This window comes from Elaeis guineensis, chromosome 1 (assembly GCF_000442705.2).
Source record: "Elaeis guineensis isolate ETL-2024a chromosome 1, EG11, whole genome shotgun sequence".
NCBI classification, from domain to species: Eukaryota; Viridiplantae; Streptophyta; class Magnoliopsida; order Arecales; family Arecaceae; genus Elaeis; species Elaeis guineensis.
The window spans coordinates 7,938,765-7,961,816 of record NC_025993.2 but is presented as its reverse complement, the minus strand read 5'-3'; the positions used below and the strand labels follow the sequence as shown (position 1 = coordinate 7,961,816).

At 45.3% G+C, this 23,052-nt stretch overlaps 1 protein-coding gene across 1 annotated transcript; it reads left to right on the top strand.

Moving 5' to 3' along the window:
- The first annotated feature begins 3,140 nt into the window (after positions 1-3,140).
- On the top strand, positions 3,141-6,395 carry LOC140855585 (uncharacterized). Its single transcript, XM_073251617.1, has 3 exons — positions 3,141-3,164; positions 4,434-5,034; positions 6,391-6,395. The coding sequence occupies exons 1-3, from the start codon at positions 3,141-3,143 to the stop codon at positions 6,393-6,395; spliced, it is 630 nt and encodes a 209-aa protein (XP_073107718.1).
- The last annotated feature ends 16,657 nt before the right edge of the window (positions 6,396-23,052 follow it).

Sequence of the window (23,052 nt, the reverse complement as noted above, 5' to 3'; positions counted from 1 at the left end):
GTAGAATGATTTTGCAGGAAAAGGACACAAAGTTCAACTTTTTACAGTTTGATCAATATTTAGACCTGTTGGGGAATATCGATCGACCTCGCTCGGGCCAACTTATGACCGACCGATCGACCGACTGACGGAGGGGCCGACCGACCGACTAACGGACCAACCGACCGACTGGCGGAGGGACCGACCGACCGACCGACTGTCGGAGGGACCGACCGACCGACCGATCGATTAACGGCCCTCTTCCATCCGTGGATATGTCGGTCGGGTTTCCACTCTCCGGGCCGACTGAACCAGGGAGTCTGATGGCCGACTCTCGCAACATGCCCGGCTGACCGTCAAAGGGGCCTGAATCTCCACCCGACGCCACACAGATGGCCACCGACCTAGGGTCGGTCGACTCCTCCGATCGCCGTACAGCCGCCGGAGCCTGTCAGTCCTGACAGCAATATGCGGCACTGCCACCCAAGGGCATTATCCCGCCTAGGACATTGTCAACCCTGGTGATTTGACAGCCTCGCGGCGATATGACGCTTTCACGGCGACTCTGACAGTCTACAGTGAGTTGACAATTCCTCAATTGTCCGCGCCATTAATGACGGCGCCATGCCGCGCCTCACTATAAATATCGGGGAAGGCAACAGTGCAGAGGGACTTCGAAACGACAGGCTTGCTCCCCCTCTCTCTCTTTCTCTCTCTCTCTCGTTTGAGCTCTCTGTCTTCATTTCACTGTTGCCCAGTCACCTCTCTGACTTGACCGTCGGAGGGTCCCCGCCGGAGCCGCCTCGGTCAGTGTGGACTTCCTTTCTTGCAGGTGCTCGTTCCCGGCGATCAGGCGACGAGGGGATTGGCCGCAACAGATTGGCGCGCCAGGTAGGGGGGCTACAGTGTTTACAGCAGTTCTAATGACAAAGACAAGGGCTCAGCGCTCGAGGATCACTGGGTCGGCGAGGCGCTCTTCCCGCCGGGAAGAGACCTCTCTACCACCTTCCGCGGCGGAACCCAGTTCCCCACATCCCGCGGTCACCACGGAGGCGCAGATCGCGGCTATCGTACGGCAGATGACTGTGCTGACGGATGCAGTTAAAAGCCTTCAGCAACAGCCGGTCCGACGGCCACCGTCACCGGCAGAACAGCCCGCGGCACGTCCGATGCCCTCCAGGAGCAGTCGCCGACGCCCGTGTCGACCTCCATCGCCCTCGCAGGAGCACCTACCACGGCACTCCTACCGGGAGGAGGGGGAACGGCCGCGGCGCGACACCCACTGATCCCGGCGAGACTCTCCATCCCGGCTGGAACGGGCAAGGAAGGAGAAGCGCCCGCAGACGCCGTCCGCCTCTCTCTCAGATTCTTCTGGAGACTCCACCCCTGGGGTCTCTCAGCACCGGCAGACGGACGACTACGAACGCAGGTTCGAGAAAATCGACCGTCAGCTTGCGCAGTTGCAGGTGGACGGGCAGAAGTCTTCGAACGACGTCGACTTTCAGACCGTCCAGCCTCTCTCCCGACTCATCCTCGATGAACCGATCCCCAGCCGGTTCAAGATGCCGCACGTGGAGCCCTACGATGGCTCCACCGACCCAATCGACCACCTGGAGAGCTATAAAGCTCTCATGATGATTCAGGGGGCAACCGACGCTCTCTTTTGCATCGGCTTCCCCGCCACACTCCGCAAGGCTGCCAGGGCTTGGTACTCCGGTCTTCGATCGGAGAGTATCCACTCCTTCGGACAGCTCGAGCACTCTTTCGTGGCTCACTACAGCACCAGCAGGAAGCCGCCGCGAACGTCGGACAGCCTTTTCTCCCTCAAACAGGGAGAAAACGAGACGCTCCGACGCTTTGTGGCGCGATTCAATACGGTCACGCTTGAGGTTCGGGACCTCAACGAAGACATGGCTATCTCAGCCATGAAACGGAGGCTGAGGGCGTCCCGATTCACCTACTCCCTGGACAAGACCCTCCCCCAGACGTACGCCGAGCTGCTGGAGCGCGCATACAAGTACATGCGCACGGATGAAGGAGCTTCCGATCGATGCTTGGCCGAACCCAAAGGCCCGAAGGAGAAACGGAGGAAGGGTCGGGAACCCGCTGCGCCCAGCAGGCCCCCGACCGATGGTCGGGTCTCGACACCACGACAGAACCAAAAGTCGCCCCAGCGGCAGACTCCAAGGCCGACACGCCCCAGGTATGATTCCTACACTCCTCTCTCTGCCCCCCGTGTGCAGATTTTGATGGAGATCGAGGGGAAAGAATACCTGCGACGGCCTCCGCCTCTGAAGGCAAAAGGTCTCGATAAATGAAAGTACTGCCGGTTCCACCGGGGCCACGGTCATAATACCGAGCAATGCATCCAGCTTAAGGATGAAATCGAAGCCCTCATCCACCGAGGGTATCTCGGTAAATTTTGGAGGAACCCGCCAACCCAACCTGTGGCCGACCGACGACCCCCGCCGACTGAGAAAGCGACCACCAATCAGCCGACGGTCGGGGTCATCAATATGATCTCCAAACGACTCGGCCCGGGGACGTCTGCTGAGAGGGAGCCCCTGAAGAAGCCATGCCCGAACGACATGATTACTTTTACAGAAGAAGACATTCGGGGCATCCAAACTCTCCACGACGACGCTGTTGTTGTCTCGGCCACAATAGCAAACTACGATGTAAAAAAATTTTTTGTAGATAATGGAAGTTCCGCGAACGTTTTGTTTTACTCGACTTTCTCCCGGATGCGATTATCAAACGATCGACTCAAGAGGGTCCCTACACCCTTGGTAGGCTTTGCCGGGGACGTTGTCACAACGGAAGGGGAGGTCACCCTGCCCGTAATGGTTGGCACCGACCCGCGGCAAAGCACGATCCATTTGACTTTCACGGTCGTCCAGGTGCCCTCGGCCTACAACGCCATACTTGGAAGACCCGGACTTAACGCCCTCAAGGCAATCGTCTCGACGTATCATCTCCTCGTTCGGTTCCCAACCAAAAATGGGGTCGGAGAGATGCGCGGGGATCAACAGCTCGCCCGACGATGCTTCCAGATCTCCACCCAAAGCGACGAGTTGAAGGGCTCCCTGACGATCGACAAGCTGGACCCACGGGAGGAGGGAGAACGGGGCGAACCGGCTGAGCAGCTCGTCCCCATCCCGATGGCCGGGGATCCCGACCGAAAGGTATGGGTCGGTTCTCAACTACCCGACCCAGACCGACGACGGCTGGTGGAGCTGCTGAGAACCAATGCCGACGTATTCGCTTGGTCGGCAGCGGATATGTTGGGCATCCCCCTGGAGACAATGATGCACCGACTCAACATCGATCCGACTATGAGGCCGATGCGACAAAAGAAAAGATCTTTTGCCTCGGAAAGACAGAAGGCCATCGACGAAGAAGTAGATAAGCTACTCGAGGCGGGCTTTATCAGAGAAACCACCTATCCCGACTGGCTCGCGAACGTTGTCATAGTCAAGAAGGCCAACGGGAAATGAAGGATTTATATCGACTACACCGACTTAAATCGGACCTGCCCAAAGGACAGCTTTCCACTTCCGAAGATCGACCAGCTGGTAGATGCGACGTCCGGATTTCGACTACTCAGCTTCATGGACGCCTTCGCTGGGTACAATCAGATCTGGATGGCGCCTGAAGACGAGGAGCACACTGCCTTCGTGACTCCCAAGGGTCTCTACTGCTATCGAGTAATGCCCTTCGGGCTGAAAAATACTGGCGCCACCTACCAACGACTCGTCAACAAGGTCTTCAAAGACCAGATCGGACGCAACATGGAAGTGTACGTCAACGATATGCTGGTGAAGAGTGCGCAGATTCAGGATCATGTCCGAGATCTTGAAGAGGCTTTCCGCACTCTACGACGACACCGGATGAAGCTGAACCCGACCAAGTGCGCCTTCGGGGTAACTTCGGAGAAGTTCCTCGGATTCCTCATCTCGCAACGAGAAATCGAGGCCAATCTAGAGAAAATCAAGGCCATCATCGACATGCGGCACCCGGGCACCAAAAAGGAAGTCCAGCAGTTGAATGGGAAGATCGTCGCCCTCGGTCGATTTATCTCTCGGTCGGCTGAAAGATGCCTCCCGTTCTTCAAAACCTTGCGGCAGGCCAAGCAGTTCTCTTGGCCGGACGAGTGCCGGCAGGCCTTCGAGGAACTGAAGAAGTACCTCGCCTCCCCGCCACTCCTTGTGAGGCCGGAGGTCGGGGAGGTCCTGTACCTCTACTTGGCCACTTCCCCAGAGGCGGTTAGCTCTGTGCTCGTCCGGGAGAATGAGAACCGGGTTCATCAACCAGTATATTATGTCAGCAAGGTGCTCCACGAAGCTGAGACCCGGTACTCAAAGGCAGAAAAGATGATTTTCGCCCTAGTCATTTCGGCACAGCGACTCCGTCCATACTTCCAAGCACATGCCATTATGGTCCTCACCGACCAGCCCCTGAGGGCTATCTTGCACCGACCTGACACGTCGGGATGGCTGGCGAAATGGACTGTGAGACTGGGCGAATTCGACATCCAGTACCGACCGAGACCTGCCTTAAAGGCCCAGGTTCTTGCCGACTTCATCGCGGAATGCCCGACGACCAACGTACAATCGGGGGAGGACGACCCGGTGAAGGTCGGGACCTCCGACTGTTGCCCCGACCCGACCTGGGTACTACACATCGATGGGGCTTCCAACGCTCAGGGGAGCAGGGCCGGTTTCCTACTCACCGGCCCAGAAGGAGTGACCACCGAACACGCCCTCCGATTCGACTTCAAGGCCTCCAACAATCAGGCCGAGTACGAGGCGCTCGTTGCGGGGTTGAAATTAGCACTAGAACTCGGGATAAACCATCTCCAAGTCTTCTCCGACTCCCAGCTGATCGTCGGACAGACCAAGGGCGAGTTCGAAACACGGGATCCGACCATGGCCAAATATCGCCAAAAGGTGAAAGATCTCGTGACGCCCTTCAAATACTTCGAGATCTCCCACATCCCTAGGACGGAAAACGCTCGGGCCGACGCACTATCCCGGCTCGCGACGTCCGACTACGGTGCCCTGGGCCGAACCTTCGTGGAGAATCTCGGGCGACCTAGTATCGACGAGGTCGACGAGGTGCTACAACTGACGGCCGAACCAAGCTGGATGGACCCGATCGTTCGGTATTTGACCGACGGGATCAGCCCCGAGGATCCCACGGAGGCCAGGCGGCTCCGATGGTCGGCCTCCCAATATGTAATCATGGATGGCCAACTCTACAAAAAGTCATTCTCCCTTCCCTTACTTAGGTGCTTGGGACCGACCGACGCAGACTATGCTCTCCGAGAAGTGCACGAAGGGATCTGCGGGAATCACTTGGGGGGCAAGTCTCTAGCCTACAAAGTCCTGCGACAGGGTTACTACTGGCCCACCATGAGGAAGGACGCGGCTGAGTTGGTCCGGAGGTGCGAACCCTGTCAGAAGTACGCCAACGTGCAGTACCAACCGGCCAGCTGAATCGCTCCCATCGTCGCTCCATGGCCCTTCGCCCAGTGGGGGGTCGACATTCTCGGTCTTTTCCCTCCGGCATCGGGTCAAAGAAAGTTCATAGTTGTCGCCATCGACTACTTCACCAAATGGGTGGAGGCCGAACCCTTGGCGCAGATTACCGAACGGAAGATGGAGGACTTTGTCCAAAAGTCCATCATCTTCAGGTTCGGGTTGCCGCATACCATCATCACCGACAATGGGCGGCAATTCGACAACCAAGACTTCAGAGGTTTCTGCGTAAGGTTTCACATCACGCACCGACTGACTTCAGTTGGGCACCCTCAGTTCAACGGTGAAGTCGAGGTGACCAATCGGACCATACTGCACGGGCTCAAAACTCGACTAAATGAAGCCAAAAGCCTTTTGGTCGACGAGCTGGGCTCCGTTCTGTGGGCTTACCGAACGACTCCCCGCATTCCGATCGGAGAGTCGCCTTTCAGCTTGGCCTATGAAACGGAGGCAATGATTCCACTCGAGATTGGACTGCCGTCTACAAGGGTCGAGCGGTATCAAGAGCCGGACAACTCTGATTGTCGGAGGGCCGACCTAGACCTCCTCCCTGAGCTGCGAAATGAGGCTCAACTTCGCATGGCTTCATACCGACAGAAGGTGGCCCGGTATTACAACACCAGAGTCAGACCAAAGCTCTTCAGGCCTGGTGACTTGGTCCTGAGAAAGGCAGAGGTCTCGAAGCCCCTGGACCAAGGGAAGCTGGCTCCGAACTGGGAAGGACCCTACACGGTAGCAGACACCTATGGTCCGAGGGCCTACCGACTGGAGACTCTGGAAGGGAAACCCATTCCCCGAACATGGAATGCCGACAACCTGAAGTTGTATCACCAATAAACTTTGTACTCGTTCATTGGGAATGCGAATCCAGTTTGAAATCTTGGAGTTTAACTCTTCGACTGACGATCGGCGCTCACCAAGGTCGAGCCCCGACGTGCCAACTCGGACTTGGTATCCATGCGAAACCGACGGCTCCATAGTCGGCGACATACCGGACTCTGACAAGGATCGATATACCTGCAAGGATGGGAGCCACACTCCTTCGACCTTCAACGACATATCGGACTCTTGCGAGGACCAATATACTTATATTAACGGGAGTTGACACTCCTTCTACGATCGTACTTTCGGACCAGACTATCGGCTAACTTACCGATTGAGCCCCGACCAAAGAAAGGCGAAATGCCTACGCGACCGCCGTCGCGACTCACCGACCGAGCTACGGCCGGTCGAAGGGTATTTGGCTAGCCACCGTTTATCAAACGATGCGACTTCAGTCGCATTCATGATTCACCGACCGATATACTACCGGTCGAAAGATATTCGGCTTACCACTGTATATCATGAGGCGTAGTATGGATACCCGACACGAGGGTATCAGGATCCGACTTATCGACGTTCGGACGACTAAATGCGCCGGACGACAGTCGACTGAACGCGTCGGAAGAGACCCGACTACCGCACTTTTATCCCGCGGTTGGTCGGCTTCCAACTCAACGGACACACCCGACTCATGGCCGGAGGAAGGACGCCCGACTTTTGACCTCGACCACCGAAGGCCGGTCCAAAGTCGGGACTTGACCTACCTTCGTGGCAGCACGAGTTGCCGAACGACCTAACCGACCTATATGAGTCGGCGACCTATGAGTTCGGATGCATTCTACAACTCATGAAAGAAAGAAAAACAGACAGAGGGAAAAAGTTTAAGCCTAAGACCGATTTCATTCAAGGTCAAAAGGAGCTTACAAAATCGGGCCGAAGCCCCAGTTACAATTGTTCTAAGAAGAAAAACGAAAAAGATAAAAGCCAACGAGGGCGCGGTCATCCCTCCTAGTCGATCTCCTCGACCGACGGAAGATCGGGGATGACCGGCGTATCCACCATGATCGGCGCTGGGTCGACAGCCGGAGCAGGATCGTCGGTCGGCGGGGGGCTGACAGTCAGTGCCGGGACAGGAGTCGCAGCAGTCTCTCCTTCGGCCACTTGTACCTGGATGGCCTCCCCCACCACGGCGATGCCTCCCGATGACGGGTCGGCCATCTCTTCAGTGGCTTGGTCGCCGGCCCCCGACGGGACAATACTGCTGAGGTCCAGCTTCGGGTACAAGGCTTGGACCGCATCTCGACCGTCCTCGTACCCCACCCAGTACGACGCGAAGCCGGACTCCAACATTTCCTCCCGGTACTGGTCGGTGGCACGGAAGTCGTCCACCGCCCGACTTGACGACTCCTTCGCCGACCTTGCTTCCTCTTCCGCCCGGTCGAGAGAGTCCTTTGCCGACTCAGCCTCTGCCTTCGATATGTCGACGTCGGCCTGGGCGATTGACAGATCCTCCTCAGCCTTGGCAAGTTTTTCCAGGCTGACTCGGAGCTGCTCGCGTTCACCCTCGAGTTCGACGGCAACACCATCGTGCTCGTACCGCAGACGGTGCACGATTTGACCCTTGCGTTTGGCTTCTTTTCTGGTCGACCTTAGCTCGGACCCGAGGCGGGAGACTTCGTCCACCAACTTGGCCTCCCGATCGGCCGACTGCTTCAGGTGGTCGACCAGCATTGCCCGGTCGGCTTCGGCCGCCGCCGACCTTTCTTTCCAAGCCGCCCGGATGTTCCCGAACCTCCGGTATCCGGCTTCGAGTTCCAACATGGTGTAGATCAGCTGCCGACGCAAGCGTTTCGTCAGGAAAACAAAGTAACTAAAATATTAAGGGAAAAGGAGGCGAAACGGAACTTACCTCGACCATGATCGGGTAGAATGAAGATAACATCTCGGTTACCTGCCGAGACCTTAGCACCTCCACGTCGGCTGGAAGGAGGATCCCCTGGCACAACCTCCTGGCCAGGTTGTGGTCGGCCAACGCCGACGCCCCTTCGGGGAACTGTGCGCTGGGCGGCACGGTGCGACTCCCCGATCTCGTGTCGTCTGCGGGGTCCATCGGGGCTTTCCCCCGATCGGCCGCTCCGACCGACGGAACTGGCAGGGAGGGGATGCTCGAGTTTGAACCGGCACCCCCCGTTGCGGCCGCAGAAGCCGTCGGATGGTGTTCGGTTTTCCAAACGTCATCCGGCCCCACACCAGCCGGCGAGGCCTCCGATGTCCCTTCGGCCGCTTCCCCTGCCGGCCTCTCCTCCGGTTGCGCTGTCGGAGCCGCAAGCGCTATTACCGGCTCCGACTGGTCGGTCGCCGATGCTTCGACGGTCGGCGCCGCTGGGGTGGGCTTCTTCGGTGGACGCGAAGGTCCCGCCCCCGATGCCGGCCTCTTCCTCGCTGCGTACTGTCGGATCTCGGCGTCGGTCGGCCGCATCCTCGGAGGTGTCCCTGCGATACCGACAGAAATGTTAATCTAAGAACCGGAATAAGGGCCAAATGAAAAGAGGACCGGAGGATCGGGCGATACCTAGTCGGGGGACCAAGCTCAGGCCGGCGTCATAGAGTGCTTGTTCGGTAACAAGCTCCCTCTGCTTCGGAACCGACATGTCTTTGAGTCGGTGGAAGTCCTCCCGGTCGTCTGCCTCCACCCGGCTGTTGTCGTTTGCTTCGGTTCGGGGCACGCCCCAGTGGGAAGGGAAGCCCCAGGGAGAAGAAGATGAGACGAAGAAAAATTGGTTCTTCCACCCGTGGATGGACGATGGAAGACCAGTGATGAAGGAAAGATCCTTTCGGGGGTTGAAGAGCCACCACCCTCGAGCCTTAGGGTGGGGTCGGAGCACAAAAAATATCCGAAAGAGCGAGATGCGAGGGTTGGTCGGCAGAAGCTGACACAACAGCGCGAAGCTGATTATCAGTCGGACGGAGTTCGGCGCCAGTTGCGCCGGACAGAGTCCGTAATAATCTAGCAGATTCCGGACGAACTCTGGAATCGGAAGCCGAAGACCCGCACGGAGATCTTCGACGTACAGCGCCAGTTGGCCCGGCGGAGGGTTGTTAACCCGACCACCGGCCCCTGGGGCGGAAAGTTGAAACTGCTCCGGGATGCAATATTGATCCCAAAGCCGATCAACGTTCGGCCCCGAAAGTGAGGAAACCTCAACTTCCGGAGCCGACCGAGGGTCATCGGTCGGATTTCCCGACCGAGCCCCCCGAGATGGATTTCCGGCCATCGCACCAGAACCGAAGGAAAGGCGAGGCCGAAGAAGAAGAAGAAGGAGAAGAAGAAAAAGAAGGAGAAGAAGGAGAAGAAGAAAAGGAAGAAGAAGAAGGAGAAGAAGAGGAAGAAAGAAGGGTAAGGTCACGAACCACCAGGAGACCGGAAGGAGAGGCAACTGCCGGTGCCGACGGAGGAGCCACTCGGACAGAGTCTCGGCAGCAAGTTGTTCAGGGTGGGGCTTCGAGCGCAGGTGGTCCTATATATATAGGGCCGTTCGACGGCCGAGATGACCCCGCGTCGATCGAGGTCCCCCGGATGGGCGATACGTGGCGGCATCTGGGCCCTCCCTTCGGCCCGATGGATCGGCGCGCCCATCCCGGGAAAGCCGCACCGCCCTCATTTAATGCGAAAGATGACGGCCCCAACCACCTCCGACACGTGGCAAGAGGACCGCAGTTCCGAATTTAATCGTCCGCGGTGATTCGCGTTTCCGATGGGACGCCTGACAGTGCCCCGCGCTCCCAGAATCGGCGCTGGGCGACGGTTTGCGTTCCCCAGAAGGCGCCGGACATCCGATCGTCTGACACCGAATCGTCCGGCACCCGACCTCCTAACGCCGACGTGACACCTGACACCGACTGGACGTCTGACACCGACTGGATGCCTGACGCCAGCGGATCGCACGGCATTCATAGGACGCCTGATATCGCATCAACCCACGGTACGGTCGGAATTGGGCACACGGTGATTCCACTCCTTGTCGCCCAGCGTCGCTGTCCAAGCAATGGCATCGGCCAGCTCACCGTCCGACTCAGGAGTGGAGGGGGGCAACTGTTGGAGAATACCGACCGACCCCGCTCGGGCCAACTTATGACCAACCGACCGACCGACTAACGGACCGACCGACCGACTGACGGAGGAACCGACCGACCGACTGACGGAGGGACCGACCGACCGACTGGCGGAGGGACCGACCGGCCGACTGGCGGAAGGACCGACCGACCGACCGACTGCCGGAGGGACCGACCGACCGACCGATCGATTAACGGCCCTCTTCCGTCCGTGGATATGTCGGTCGGGTTTCCACTCTCCGGGCTGACTGAACCAGGGAGTCTGATGGCCGACTCTCGCAACATGCCCGGCTGACCGTCAAAGGGGCCCGAATCTCCACCCGACGCCACACAGATGGCCACCGACCTAGGGTCGGTCGACTCCTCCGATCGCCGTACAGCCGTCGGAGCCTGTCAGACAGCAATATGCGGCACTGCCACCCAAGGGCATTATCCCGCCTAGGGCATTGTCAACCCTGATGATTTGATAGCCCCGCGGTGATATGACGCTTTCACGGCGACTCTGACAGTCTACAGTGAGTTGACAATTCCTCAATTATCCGCGCCATTAATGACGGCGCCATGCCGCGCCTCACTATAAATATCGGGGAAGGCAACAGTGCAGAGGGACTTCAAAACCATAGGCTTGCTCCCCCTCTCTCTCTTTCTCTCTCTCGTTTGAGCTCTCTGTCTTCATTTCACTGTTGCCCAGTCACCTCTCTGACTTGACCATCGGAGGGTCCCCTCGGAGCCGCCTCCGGTCAGTGTGGACTTTCTTTCTTGCAGGTGCTCGTTTCCGACGATCAGGCGACGAGGGGATTGGCCGCAACAAGACCCTTGTCGGACTAAATTATCCCACCGTATATTTGACAGCATATTCCCTCGGCACATTAGCCAAAATAGATAGGGTAAAAAAAAAAAAATTCGAAGTCAACTAGATAATGTGTAAGAGGTCGTTGAATAAAAGAAAGCTAGTGGGAAAAAGTGGTAGCGGCCTCAGCAAATTTGAGATGGGACTCATGGGTAAGGATGGCATCCTAGGGGTAGCTGAGAAAAGAGAGATGGGATTGTGGATGAAGTGCGGTCATCAAGGAGGGCAGAAAAGGGTGATGGTGTTGGTGAAGGAGTTCTTTTCCTAAATAATATCAAAAAAAATTATTTATATAAATAATATAAAATTTAATTTATTTATCAAAATAATATAAAAGAAAAAAAAATATTATTTTGAATCACATTTTTTCTCTACCACGTCATCCATATTTTTTCACGTAGGCATCATCCAAAAAAAAAAAAAAGAAAACGTCATTTTGAATGCCGTTTTTAAAAACATCATTTAAAATGGCGTTTTATATTTTTCTCCCCAAAAATAAAAAAAAAATCAGAAAAGAATGGAAAAAAATAAATTTTAAAATTTTAAATTAATAAATAAATTAAAATTTTAATTTTGAATGAAATTTAAGAATGAAATTTAAAATATAAAAATTTGAATTTGTAATTCAAATAAAAAAGATAATTTTAGATTTTTTTTTTCAAATTAATTTTTTTAAAAAAAATATCTAAACAAAAATCTTAAAATTTTAAAAAATTAAAAATATCATAGAAAAATAAAAAAAAGAGAAAAAAATGCGAAAAAAATAAAAATTATAAATTTAAATTTAAAAAAATAAAAATTTTAAATTTAATTCAAAAACATTATTTCAAATTCTTACCAAAAATGTTCAAAAAAATAAAAAATAAAAAAAATAAAAAGTGCCATTAAAAAATCAAAAAAATTAAAAATTAAAAAAAATAAGAATTATAATTTAAAATTTAAAGAAATAAAATTTTTAAAATTAATTAAAATAAAAATATCATTTCAATTTACTTTCTCAAATTTAAATTAATTTATTTAAAAAATATTTCAAACAAATAAAAAAATAGCCTAAAAAAATTTCATAAAAATAAAAATAAATGAAAAAAATAGAAAAATTATATAATCATAAATTTGAATTAAAAAAAATAAATTTTAAATTTGAATTAAATTTTGATAAAAAAATTAAATGCCATAAAAAAGTGAAAAAATGAGGAAAAAATATGAAAAAAAGAAATTTGTAAATTAAACTTTAAAAAAAAAAGAATTTTAACTTTAATTTAAATAAAAAAATATCATTTCAAATTACGTTATCCATTTCAAATTATTTTTTAAAAAAATTATCTCAAGAAAAGAAAAAATTATTGTAAAAAAATAAAAAATACTCTAAAAAAAAGGAAAAAAATAGAATTAAAAAAATAAAAATTATAATTCTAATTGAAAAATAAAATTTTTAATTTTTAATTTTAAAAAATAAAAATTGTAATTATAATTAAAATAAAAAATATCATTTCAAATAACTAAATTAATTAAAATATAATTATTTAAAAAATATTTTAAATAAAAGAAAAAAATACGTAATAGAATGCCAAAAAGATAAAAATGGAAGAAAACTAAAATTAAAATTTTAAATTATAAAAATTTTAAATTAAATTTTTTAAAAAAATGTCATAAAAGAAGTAAATAAAAGAGAAAAAAATGGTAATAAAATAAAAATTATAGTTATAAATAAAAAAAATTAACTTTAATTTAAATTAAAAATTATCATTCAAATTACTATCCTCATTATTTAATTAAATTTATTTATTAAAAAATTATAAAAAATAATTAAATAAATTAAGAAAAAATTTTTAAAAAATCAAAAAAAAAGAGAAAAAAAAAGAGAAAACGCCAAAGGGAATAGCGTTTTCTCCTTCTCCCCCTTCTCCCTTCTCCCTCTTCTCCCTCTTCTCCCTTCTCCGATGTCTCTCCGGCGGCACGGCAGCGAGCTCTCGGCGGCGGTGAGCTGCCTCCTCTTTCTCCCTCTTCCTCTCTCTCTCTCTCTTTCGTTGGCCGCCGGCGTCAGAGGGTCGATAAAAAAATATAAGAAATAATTTTGAATTTTAAAAAAAAAATAAATTTTAATTGAAATAAAAAATATCATTTCAACTTATTTTTTTCATTTAAAATTAAATTTTAAAAAAAATATCAAAAAAATAATAAATTTAAAAAATAAAAATTATCATAAAGAAGCCAAATGGTCGACTCCATGATTCCAAAACTTGTTCTTTCTATCTCTCGCAGTATCCGAATCCGTTCGTCCTCATCAATCGTAGATAAAGCACGACGAGCATCCAACACGAGATCCGACATAGAATCAGTCTACAAAATAAAAATAAAACAGTCAGTATAGTGTAAAATATAAAATAAAAATATAACACAAATAATATAAAATAATTTTCGTAATCTTACCAAAAGACGCACAGTAGAATTCTCATCCTCGTATTCAGAAACTGCATACCGAAACTGTCCAATGACTCACACCGTAATGCTAAAAAAACCAAGCCATGTAGTCATCGGTATATGAACGGCCTCTCAAAATAGGATCACCATGAACAATGTGATCTCGACGTGCATCCCAAATATCGATGTACTCTGCATGTCTGATACGCCAGTCAATATAAGCTCTCCCTCGTCGATCAATACGATGTAGTCCGTAGCTGGTATCAAACTGCTCTGGAATGTCCTGAATCTGACCAAACTACCGCAGGACACGATCGGAAAGATGCCACTCTACCACATCAAAATAAATAAGTGGCACCCTAGCAGTCCATATGTCGTGTCCAACTGTACACATCTGCGGCAGTATAGCCAATATCTCATCTGTATATAGCTCCCACAAAAACTGATATAGTTAAAATAAAAAAAAATTAGTAAGCTAAAATTTTAATAGATTATGAATACTGTAAAATGATAGTTGTAAAAAATTTAAAATTTATCCATCTATATGTATCAACTAATGTATCCAACTGACACCTATAAACTCGTGCCACTCTCGTTGATACGTGATGAACGTTGAATGCAATATTTCATCTGTTTCACAATATATTAATGTTAAATAAATTTTATCAAATTTAAAATAGTAAATTTGAAATAAAAAAATAATATTTTAATACCTATATCCCAATGGTCCGTCTAGTCTGAATGGAACATCAGAATCTTGCTGCTCTGATGGCATCTCGAGCAACTGTCATCGTAATGGACTGATAGTCGGCATACGCTCCCATATCCAAATCTGTAAATTTCAAAAATTAAATAGATGATATACCCAATATAAAATATAATTAAATATTAAAAATAAAAATTTTTAATTCATATACCTGTAATAATATAAGATAACCACCAATCTCGCTCTGATCAGCATAAGAACCCCGACACATAGCTTTGTATAGGCAAGCTAGTACTGCACTGCCCCAACTGAGTCGATGAGCGCAGTCTAAATCCTCTAATAATGACAAAAATATCAACTTCATCTTATTCGATGAAGTATCGGGTAACAGGACACCACCTAACAACCGCAGCACCTGACCCCTAACATACTGCTGCACCATCTCCTCTGGTGCATCATCCGCAATATGAAAATATCGATAACGATCATACAAACACTCAATCCTGAGTCGTGAATGATCGAAAAAATATGCGTCGGGCTCAAACCCTAGCAATCGCAAGCACAAAGCCTGCCACTCCGGAATGATAAGCGTGGGATCAACTCCGGTAACTGGATCGCCATCAACTGGTAGTCCAGTAAGGATGCTGACATCCTGTAAAATGATGGTCGCCTCACCAAATGGAAGATGAAATGTGTGTGTCTCTGAACATCATCTCTCAAGCAAAGCAGTAATAAGACCAACGTCCATCTGTATACGACCAATCCGATATACTCTATAAAATCTCAGATATCGTAAATAATCTAACACTCTATGTGGGATATCCTCTGTCCTCCGGAAGTCAGCATCGGATCGTCGTAGACGAAGGTGTCTGGACTCCTGCAATAAAATATAATAATTAGATAACGTATATGACTTTTAAAATAAAAATTTAAATAGTAAATAGGATTGGAATGCTTCCGCCGTCATCTAAAATAGTCTGTGATCGATGGTGCTCCTGCAATGTAAGAATACTGCTGTCTCGAAGATCGAGATACCACAGATCGTAAGCCATAATACGCTAATGAATCTAAAATAATGATATTATCACAGATGTATTAAAAAATAAGACATAATATATTTTAAAAAAAAAAATTTAAACATAATATTGTCACACAATATAATTTAAACATAAAATTCAGTTCATCTCAGGATATTAAACACGTAAATTCAAATACAATCTCACAGAAATACATAAAACAATGACGAAAATAAATCTTCGGAGCCTTTAATTTCTTTCATTGCTTGAAGTTGAAGTATGTTGAAGTATCCTAGGACAGCGACGGCGATCATGGCCCTGTTCCCTACAAATGCCACAGTGATTTTTACTTCTTATTTGCCTATCATCCATCTCATTTCGTAGTCTCGTTGACTTTGGTCTACCTTTCTGCTTGGGTCTCAAATGATGATGATCAGGAATACATTTGAACATACGTGTATGCATCCAATAATCTTCATGTGGTAATGTATTAAAATCACCACTCCAAGCATTCATATATGTTGTAATTGTATATGCATCAACCATAAAATCATTAAAATGTACAGCAATTTCTTGACACACAACTAAAACATGTAAACATGGATATTCATACATGCTCCACTTTCTTAATTACAATATGAGGAGTAAAAAGATTATTTGGATTCTCCTCTACATATCTCAAGGCTCGGGCATGCCTCGTATTGAAGTATTTCACAAGATGATAAAATATCATTTGAATACAAGCTGTAATTGGCACATTTCTAGCTCCTCGTAAAATACTGTTAAAAATCTCCGATAAATTTGTAGTTAAGACACCATAGCGCAGACCATCGTCATGTGCCAACGTCCACTTCTCCTTTTCTATCTCGAACAACCAGCTCCAAGCCTCTTCATTCACTATTTTGATCCTACCCATGATAAAGTTGAACTTGCAAACTTGATGAGCGCTTCCTGCTTACCATACTGCTCTTTTCAGCTGCATATATTTGAAATGAGTGTTGAAATTACTGCAGATATGTCTTAAACAGTATCGATGATAGGCACGTGGTGGACTCCATCCAATAGACTCATCTGCGATGGCATTTAATATACCTGGATGTCTATCAGAAATTAAGCATATTCCATTTCTATCTTTAACGATATGTGTTCTGAGCTGGAAAAAAAATCAACTCCAACTTGCAGTCGTCTCCTCATCCACAATTGCATATGTTAATGAAAATATCCCATTCTCTACATCAATTCTTGTTGCAATTAACATCTTACCTTTAAATTTTTCATACAAGTGCGTGCCATCATTGCTGATTACAGGACGGCAGTGTGTAAAACCCTGAATAGATGGTTTGAAAGTTCAGAAAATATAATTTAAAACTCGGACATTGAAATTCACAGCTTAAAAAAAATTTCATGAAACAACTGTACCAGAATTTGCATGTTGAAGTGCAGCCATATAATAGGATAATTTAGCATAAGATGGCTCCCATTCTCCATAAATATCAACCAATGCCTTCTGCTTTCCACACCATGCTTTCCTGTATGACACTGTATATTGAAATTGATCATTAACGACTGCCACAATAGCTTCAACTTTAACACCGGGATCTTTCTCAACAATATATCGGACTAATGTGCTAATCATCCTTCCACTGACATGTTGTGGTCTCGACTCAATCCCGTAAACAAACAAGTGTGAGGACCCTCATATTTTTTGATTTGAAAATATTCATATTTTTTCAACAATACAGCACGAAGCTTCCATTTACAATGTTGAACATTATCTGATGATGCGCATCGTACGGACCATAATTTCGAATGCGACTGAACTACACTGTATATCCGATGCTTCATAATGTGATAAAGATCAACAGCTCTCCTTACATAATCTTTAATCTCAAATATTAGATCTTTAAAAAATTCAGTCATCGAGGAGTTGCTAAACTGATTGTCAGAGTTTAATCTTCGACCAGCACTAACACAATCACCATTATCTAAATTTATATCGTTAAAATATTATGGAGGTTCGTGCAAATGAGATTGAGGTTCTTCCACATTAATATTAGCCTGAACATCTTCATCATCATTCTCATCTTCACCATCATCATCATTACTGCTACTGTCCTCATCCATCCAACAGTCTTCATCTTCACTTTTATCTGACTCAAAGCCTAGACTATCAGAATTTATTTCACCGACTATCTAGTCATCATTTCCTATATGAGTGTCGTCTCCCGTACTTACCACTACTTCTAGCAAAGGAGAAGTCACCATAGCAGAAGACATAGGAGAAGTCACCATAGGACTTGGAATAATTGGACAACTAGGACCGGTAGTAGTGGAATGTTGTTCTGCAAAAATGGCCTCAACACTATCGGTTTGCACCATAAGAGTTACAAAAAGTGAAGAAGGCCCAACATTATTATCCGCTTGAGTTAAAAGCCGACTATAGTATCCAAAGCTTGGTACATCTTCTTTTTCAATATATAATTCTAAAAATCGACATCTTCATCATCATCAATTGGAATCAAGATATATTTACTCTGCATTAACTGTTCCGACAAATTAGGAGATTTTCATTTCAATTTTATTTCATATTTTTCTTTATCTACAGGAATACTGCTGTATAAATGATCTAATAATTCTTGACGTGATAATGATGAAGATACTCTAATCATCTGATTTGCAGGGTGACTGTACTGCATACTAGTTTCATCATTCTGCATCATGCCATCATAATACAATAGTACACGAACTCGAGTACTGACCATTTTCTTAGAGGAACCTACGATAAAATTAAAATCAAAATATTTAATATTATTAATTATTTTATCATTTCAAAAGATTTACATGATACATACATCATATCATCAACAAATAGGTACAAATAGATCCTATCCCATTCGAAAATTGTATTAATTCTATAGATTAATTACATTAATCAAATGATATGCAAAAAAGATAGAAAGAAATTTCGGCAGTATTTTTTTTTAGTTCTCTCCACACGACTCAAAATGTGTGAGGAGAACTAAAGAAAAATACTGTCCAAAATTTCTCTCGAACCCTCCGCATATCATTCGAATAATATAATTATCTATAGAATTAAATACAATTTCCAAACTGTCCAAACTGGACAATCAATTGACCAATGTATATATTTTACGGTATCCGTATAAAAATATATATTTAAATATATATTTTATACGGATAATGTAGAATATTCTACATTGATCAATTGACGGGTCTACGTTTTCATGAAATGCAATATATTTTAAAATTTTTAAAATACGATCGAATTGAATTTTAAAATACATCTGAATCTAATGAGATAAAAATAAAAATAAAAATAAAAAATAATGAGATAAAAAAAATAAAAAAATTGAAATAGATGGCTCGTCGTAGGGGCCACGCGGAGCCGCCGTCGAGAGCCGTCGCAAAGCGACCGTCGGAGCCCGCCGCCATCGTGGCCCATCGCGTGGGACCTGCCGTATCCCACCGTCGGAGAAGGGGAGGGTCGGGGCCCGCCACAGGGGGCCGCCGCTGCGCCATGGTGGGGCCCGCCGCCCCGGCCTCCCCGATGAGGCCCACCGCCCGACCCCCACGGGGCCGTCATCGGGGCCCACCGCCGGAGAAGGGGAGGGTCGGGGCCTGCCATAGGGGCCGTCGCTGGGCCCCGGTGGGTCCCGCAGCCCCTCCGACGGGGCCCGCCCGCGGCCGCATGGGCCGCCGTCGTCGGGGCCCGCTGCCGCCGCCATCGTCGGGGCCCGCCGCCGACCATCTGTCGCCGGCGACCAAGGAAAAAGAGGGGCAGAGAGAGGAAGTGAGAGAGAGAGAGGAAGAGGGAGAGGAGGGCCGACCAAGGGAAGGGGACCATCGGGGCCCACCGTGCCGGGCCGCCGCTGGCCTTCTATCGCCGGCGGCCAAGAAAAAAGAGGGAGAGAGAGAGGAAGAGAGAGAGAGGAAGAGGGAGAGAAAGGGCCGGCCAAGGGAAGGGGCCCGCTGTAGGGGGCCGCCACCGGGATGCCGCCGGCTGTCTGTCACCGGCGGCCAAGGAAAAAGAGGGAGAAAGAGAGAGGAAGAGAGAGAAAGAGAGGAAGAGGGAGAGGAAGGGCCGGCCAAGGGAAGGGGACCGCCGGGGCCCACCGTCGGGGCCCGCCGCCGGGGACCGTCGGGGCCCGCCGCCGGCCGTCAGTCGACCGGTAGCCAAGGAAAAGGGAGAGAGAGAGGAAGAGAGAGAGAGAGAGAGGAAGAGGGAGAGGAGGGGGCTGAGGCCCGCCGCCGAGGAGCGCGGCCCGCCGCTGGCCGTCTGTCGTCGGTGGCCAAGGAAAAGGGAGAGAGAGAGGAAGAGAGAGAGAGGAAGAGGGAGAGGAGGGGGTTGGGGCCCGCCGCCGGGGCGCGCGGCCCGCCGCCGGCCATCTGTCGCCGGCGGCTAAGAAAAAAGAGGGAGAAAGAGAGGAAGAGAGAGAGGAAGAGGGAGAGGAGGGGGTCGGGGCCCGCCGTCGGGGCGCCTACCCGCCGCCGGTCGTCTGTCGCCGGCAGCCAAGGAAAAACAGGGAGAGAGAGAGAGAGGAAGAAGGAGAGGAGGGGGTCGAGGCCTGCCACCGGCCGTCTGTCGCCGACGGCCAAGGAAAAAGAGGGAGAGAGAGAGGAAGAGAGAGAGAGAGGAAGAGGGAGAGGAGGGGGTCGGGGCCTGCCGTCGGGGCGCGCGGCCCGCCGCCGGCACGTGGCCCACCGTCGGCCAACGAAAAAGAGGGAGAGAGAGGAAGAGGGAGAGAGAGGAGGCAGCTCACCATTGTCGAGAGCTCGCCGTCGTGCCGTCGGAGAGACGTCGGAGAAGGGAGAAGAGGGAGAAGGGAGAAGGGAGAAGGGAGAAGAGGGAGAAGGGAGAAGGAAAGAAGAAGGGGGGAAGGAGAAAATGCCATTCCCTTTTGCATTTTCTCCTTTTTTTTCTCTTTTCTTTTTTTTGGTTTTTTTAAATTTTTTTCTTAATTTCTTTAATTATTTTTTTATAATTTTTTAATAAATAAATTTAATTAAATAATGAGGATAGTAATTTGAATGATAATTTTTAATTTAAATTAAAGTTATTTTTTTTAATTTATAATTATAATTTTTATTTTATTACCATTTTTTCTATTTTATTTACTTCTTTTATGATATTTTTTTTTAAATTCAATTTAAAATTTTTATAATTTGAAATTATAATTTTAGTTTTCTTCCATTTCTATCTTTTTGGCATTCTATTACGTATTTTTTTCTTTATTTAAAATATTTTTTAAATAATTATATTTAAATTAATTTAGTTATTTAAAATGATATTTTTTATTTCAATTATAATTATAATTTTTATTTATTAAAATTGAAAATTATAAATTTTATTTTTCAATTAGAATTACAATTTCTATTTTTTTTCAATTCTATTTTTTTCTTTTTTCTTTTTTTAGGATATTTTTTATTTTTTTACAACATTTTTTTTTCTTGAGATAATTTTTTTAAAAAATAATTTGAAATGGACAACGTAATTTGAAATGATATTTTTTATTTGAGTTAAAGTTAAAATTTTTATTTTTTTAAAGTTTAATTTACAAATTTCTTTTTTTTCACATTTTTTCCTCATTTTTTCACTTTTTATGGCATTTATTTTTTTATCAAAATTTAATTCAAATTAAAATTTTAATTTTTTTAGTTCAAATTTATTAGTATATAATTTTTCTATTTTTTTCATTTCTTTCTATTTTTACAAAAAAAAAATTTGGCTATTTTTTTATTTGTTTGCAATATTTTTTAAATAAATTAATTTGGATTTGAAAAAGTAATTTGAAATGATATTTTTATTTTAATTAATTTTAAAAATTTTATTTCTTTTAAATTTCAAATTATAATTCTTATTTTTTTATTTTTTTAAATTTTTGATTTTTTAATGGCACTTTTTATTTTTTTATTTTTTATTTTTTTGAACATTTTTGGCAAGAATTTGAAATGATGTTTTTGAATTAAATTTAAATTTTTTATTTTTTTAAATTCAAATTTATAATTTTTATTTCTTTCGCATTTCTTTCTCTTTTTTTCTTTTTCTATGATATTTTTAATTTTTTAAAATTTTAAGATTTTTGTTTAAACATTTTTTTTAAAAAGTTAATTTGAAAAAAAAAATCATCTAAAATTATCTTTTTTATTTGAATTACAAATTCAAATTTTTATATTTATATTTCATTCAAAATTAAAATTTTAATTTATTTATTAATTTAAAATTTAAAATTTTATTTTTTTCTCATTCTTTTTCGATTTTTTTTTCTTTTTTTGGGAAAAAAAAATAGAAAACATGATTTCGAAATGGCATTTTTAAAAACACCATTCGAAATGGTATTTTTAAAAATGCCATTCGAAATGGCGTTTTCTATTTTTTTTTTGGACGACTCCTACGTGGAGAAATATGGGTGACGTGGCAGGGAGAAAATGCCATTCAAAATGATATTTTTTTTTCTTTTGCATTATTTCGGTAAATAAGTTAGATTTTGTATTATTTATGTAAATAATTTTTTTTTTGTATTATTTAAGAAAAGAGCTCGTTGGTGAAGGGGCTGAAGTGGTGGGAGGTGGTGCCCTTGCAGCCTGGGGGAAGGCCAATTTTGGAAACAAAAATCATATGGAGTGGGCACTATAAAATATCATATGGAGTAAGCTTCGTAGTTTGCCATATTTTTTTTAATATTATTTTAAAAAATAAATCTAAAAATATAAAAAAAATTATTAACGAAGTTATTAATCTCATGATTAAGATATTCCCTTTCTTCCTTATTTTCAGCATATATTTTATAACGATACATATTACATAACCATACGATGCATACTAAATATATAATTAGGTGATACATACTGTAAGCCTTTTCGATACACATCCAACAATGATCCAATATACACCTACAATTAAATTGATGCACAATTTATCGAACTTAGTATTCATCAGTGCATAATATATGACTAGTTGATACACACCCAGCAAAATATTCATCCGATGTCTCGATACACATATCTAAATAAAGTGATACACAGTTTTCAGATTATAGTACTCATCAATACATAGCATATGAGCAAATGATACACACTAGACGGCTTTCTGATATATACTATAAGCTTTTTTGATATACACCCATTAACAATCCAATACACACGTACAGATAAATTGATTATAGTTTATCGAACTTAATATAAAGTAAAAAGAGACTCGAGGAAGATCTCATGGATAGGAGAGATAGTGCATGAGGTTTAGAAGAGGAAAAAGAGACTTAGAAGAAAGATCTTACGGATGGAAGAAATGGCTTAATAAGAAGATAATGGATGGAAAGACTTGATTAAAAAGAAAAATGATATAGACAGTCACGTAGGATCTCTTTTAAGCATATTTTTTTTATTATTATTATTTCAGTTATGGAACTAACAGATTTTATTAATAGAAAAAATTCAATTCCTATTTCACTTATAGATTTCTTCCTTAAGATGCAAAAAAAAAAAAAATATGGTATGAAACTAAGCTCGCCCCGTATGATGGCCTATAGTGCCCAATCCATATGACTTTTATTCTCAGAAACATATATGCGCAATTATGCGTGTATC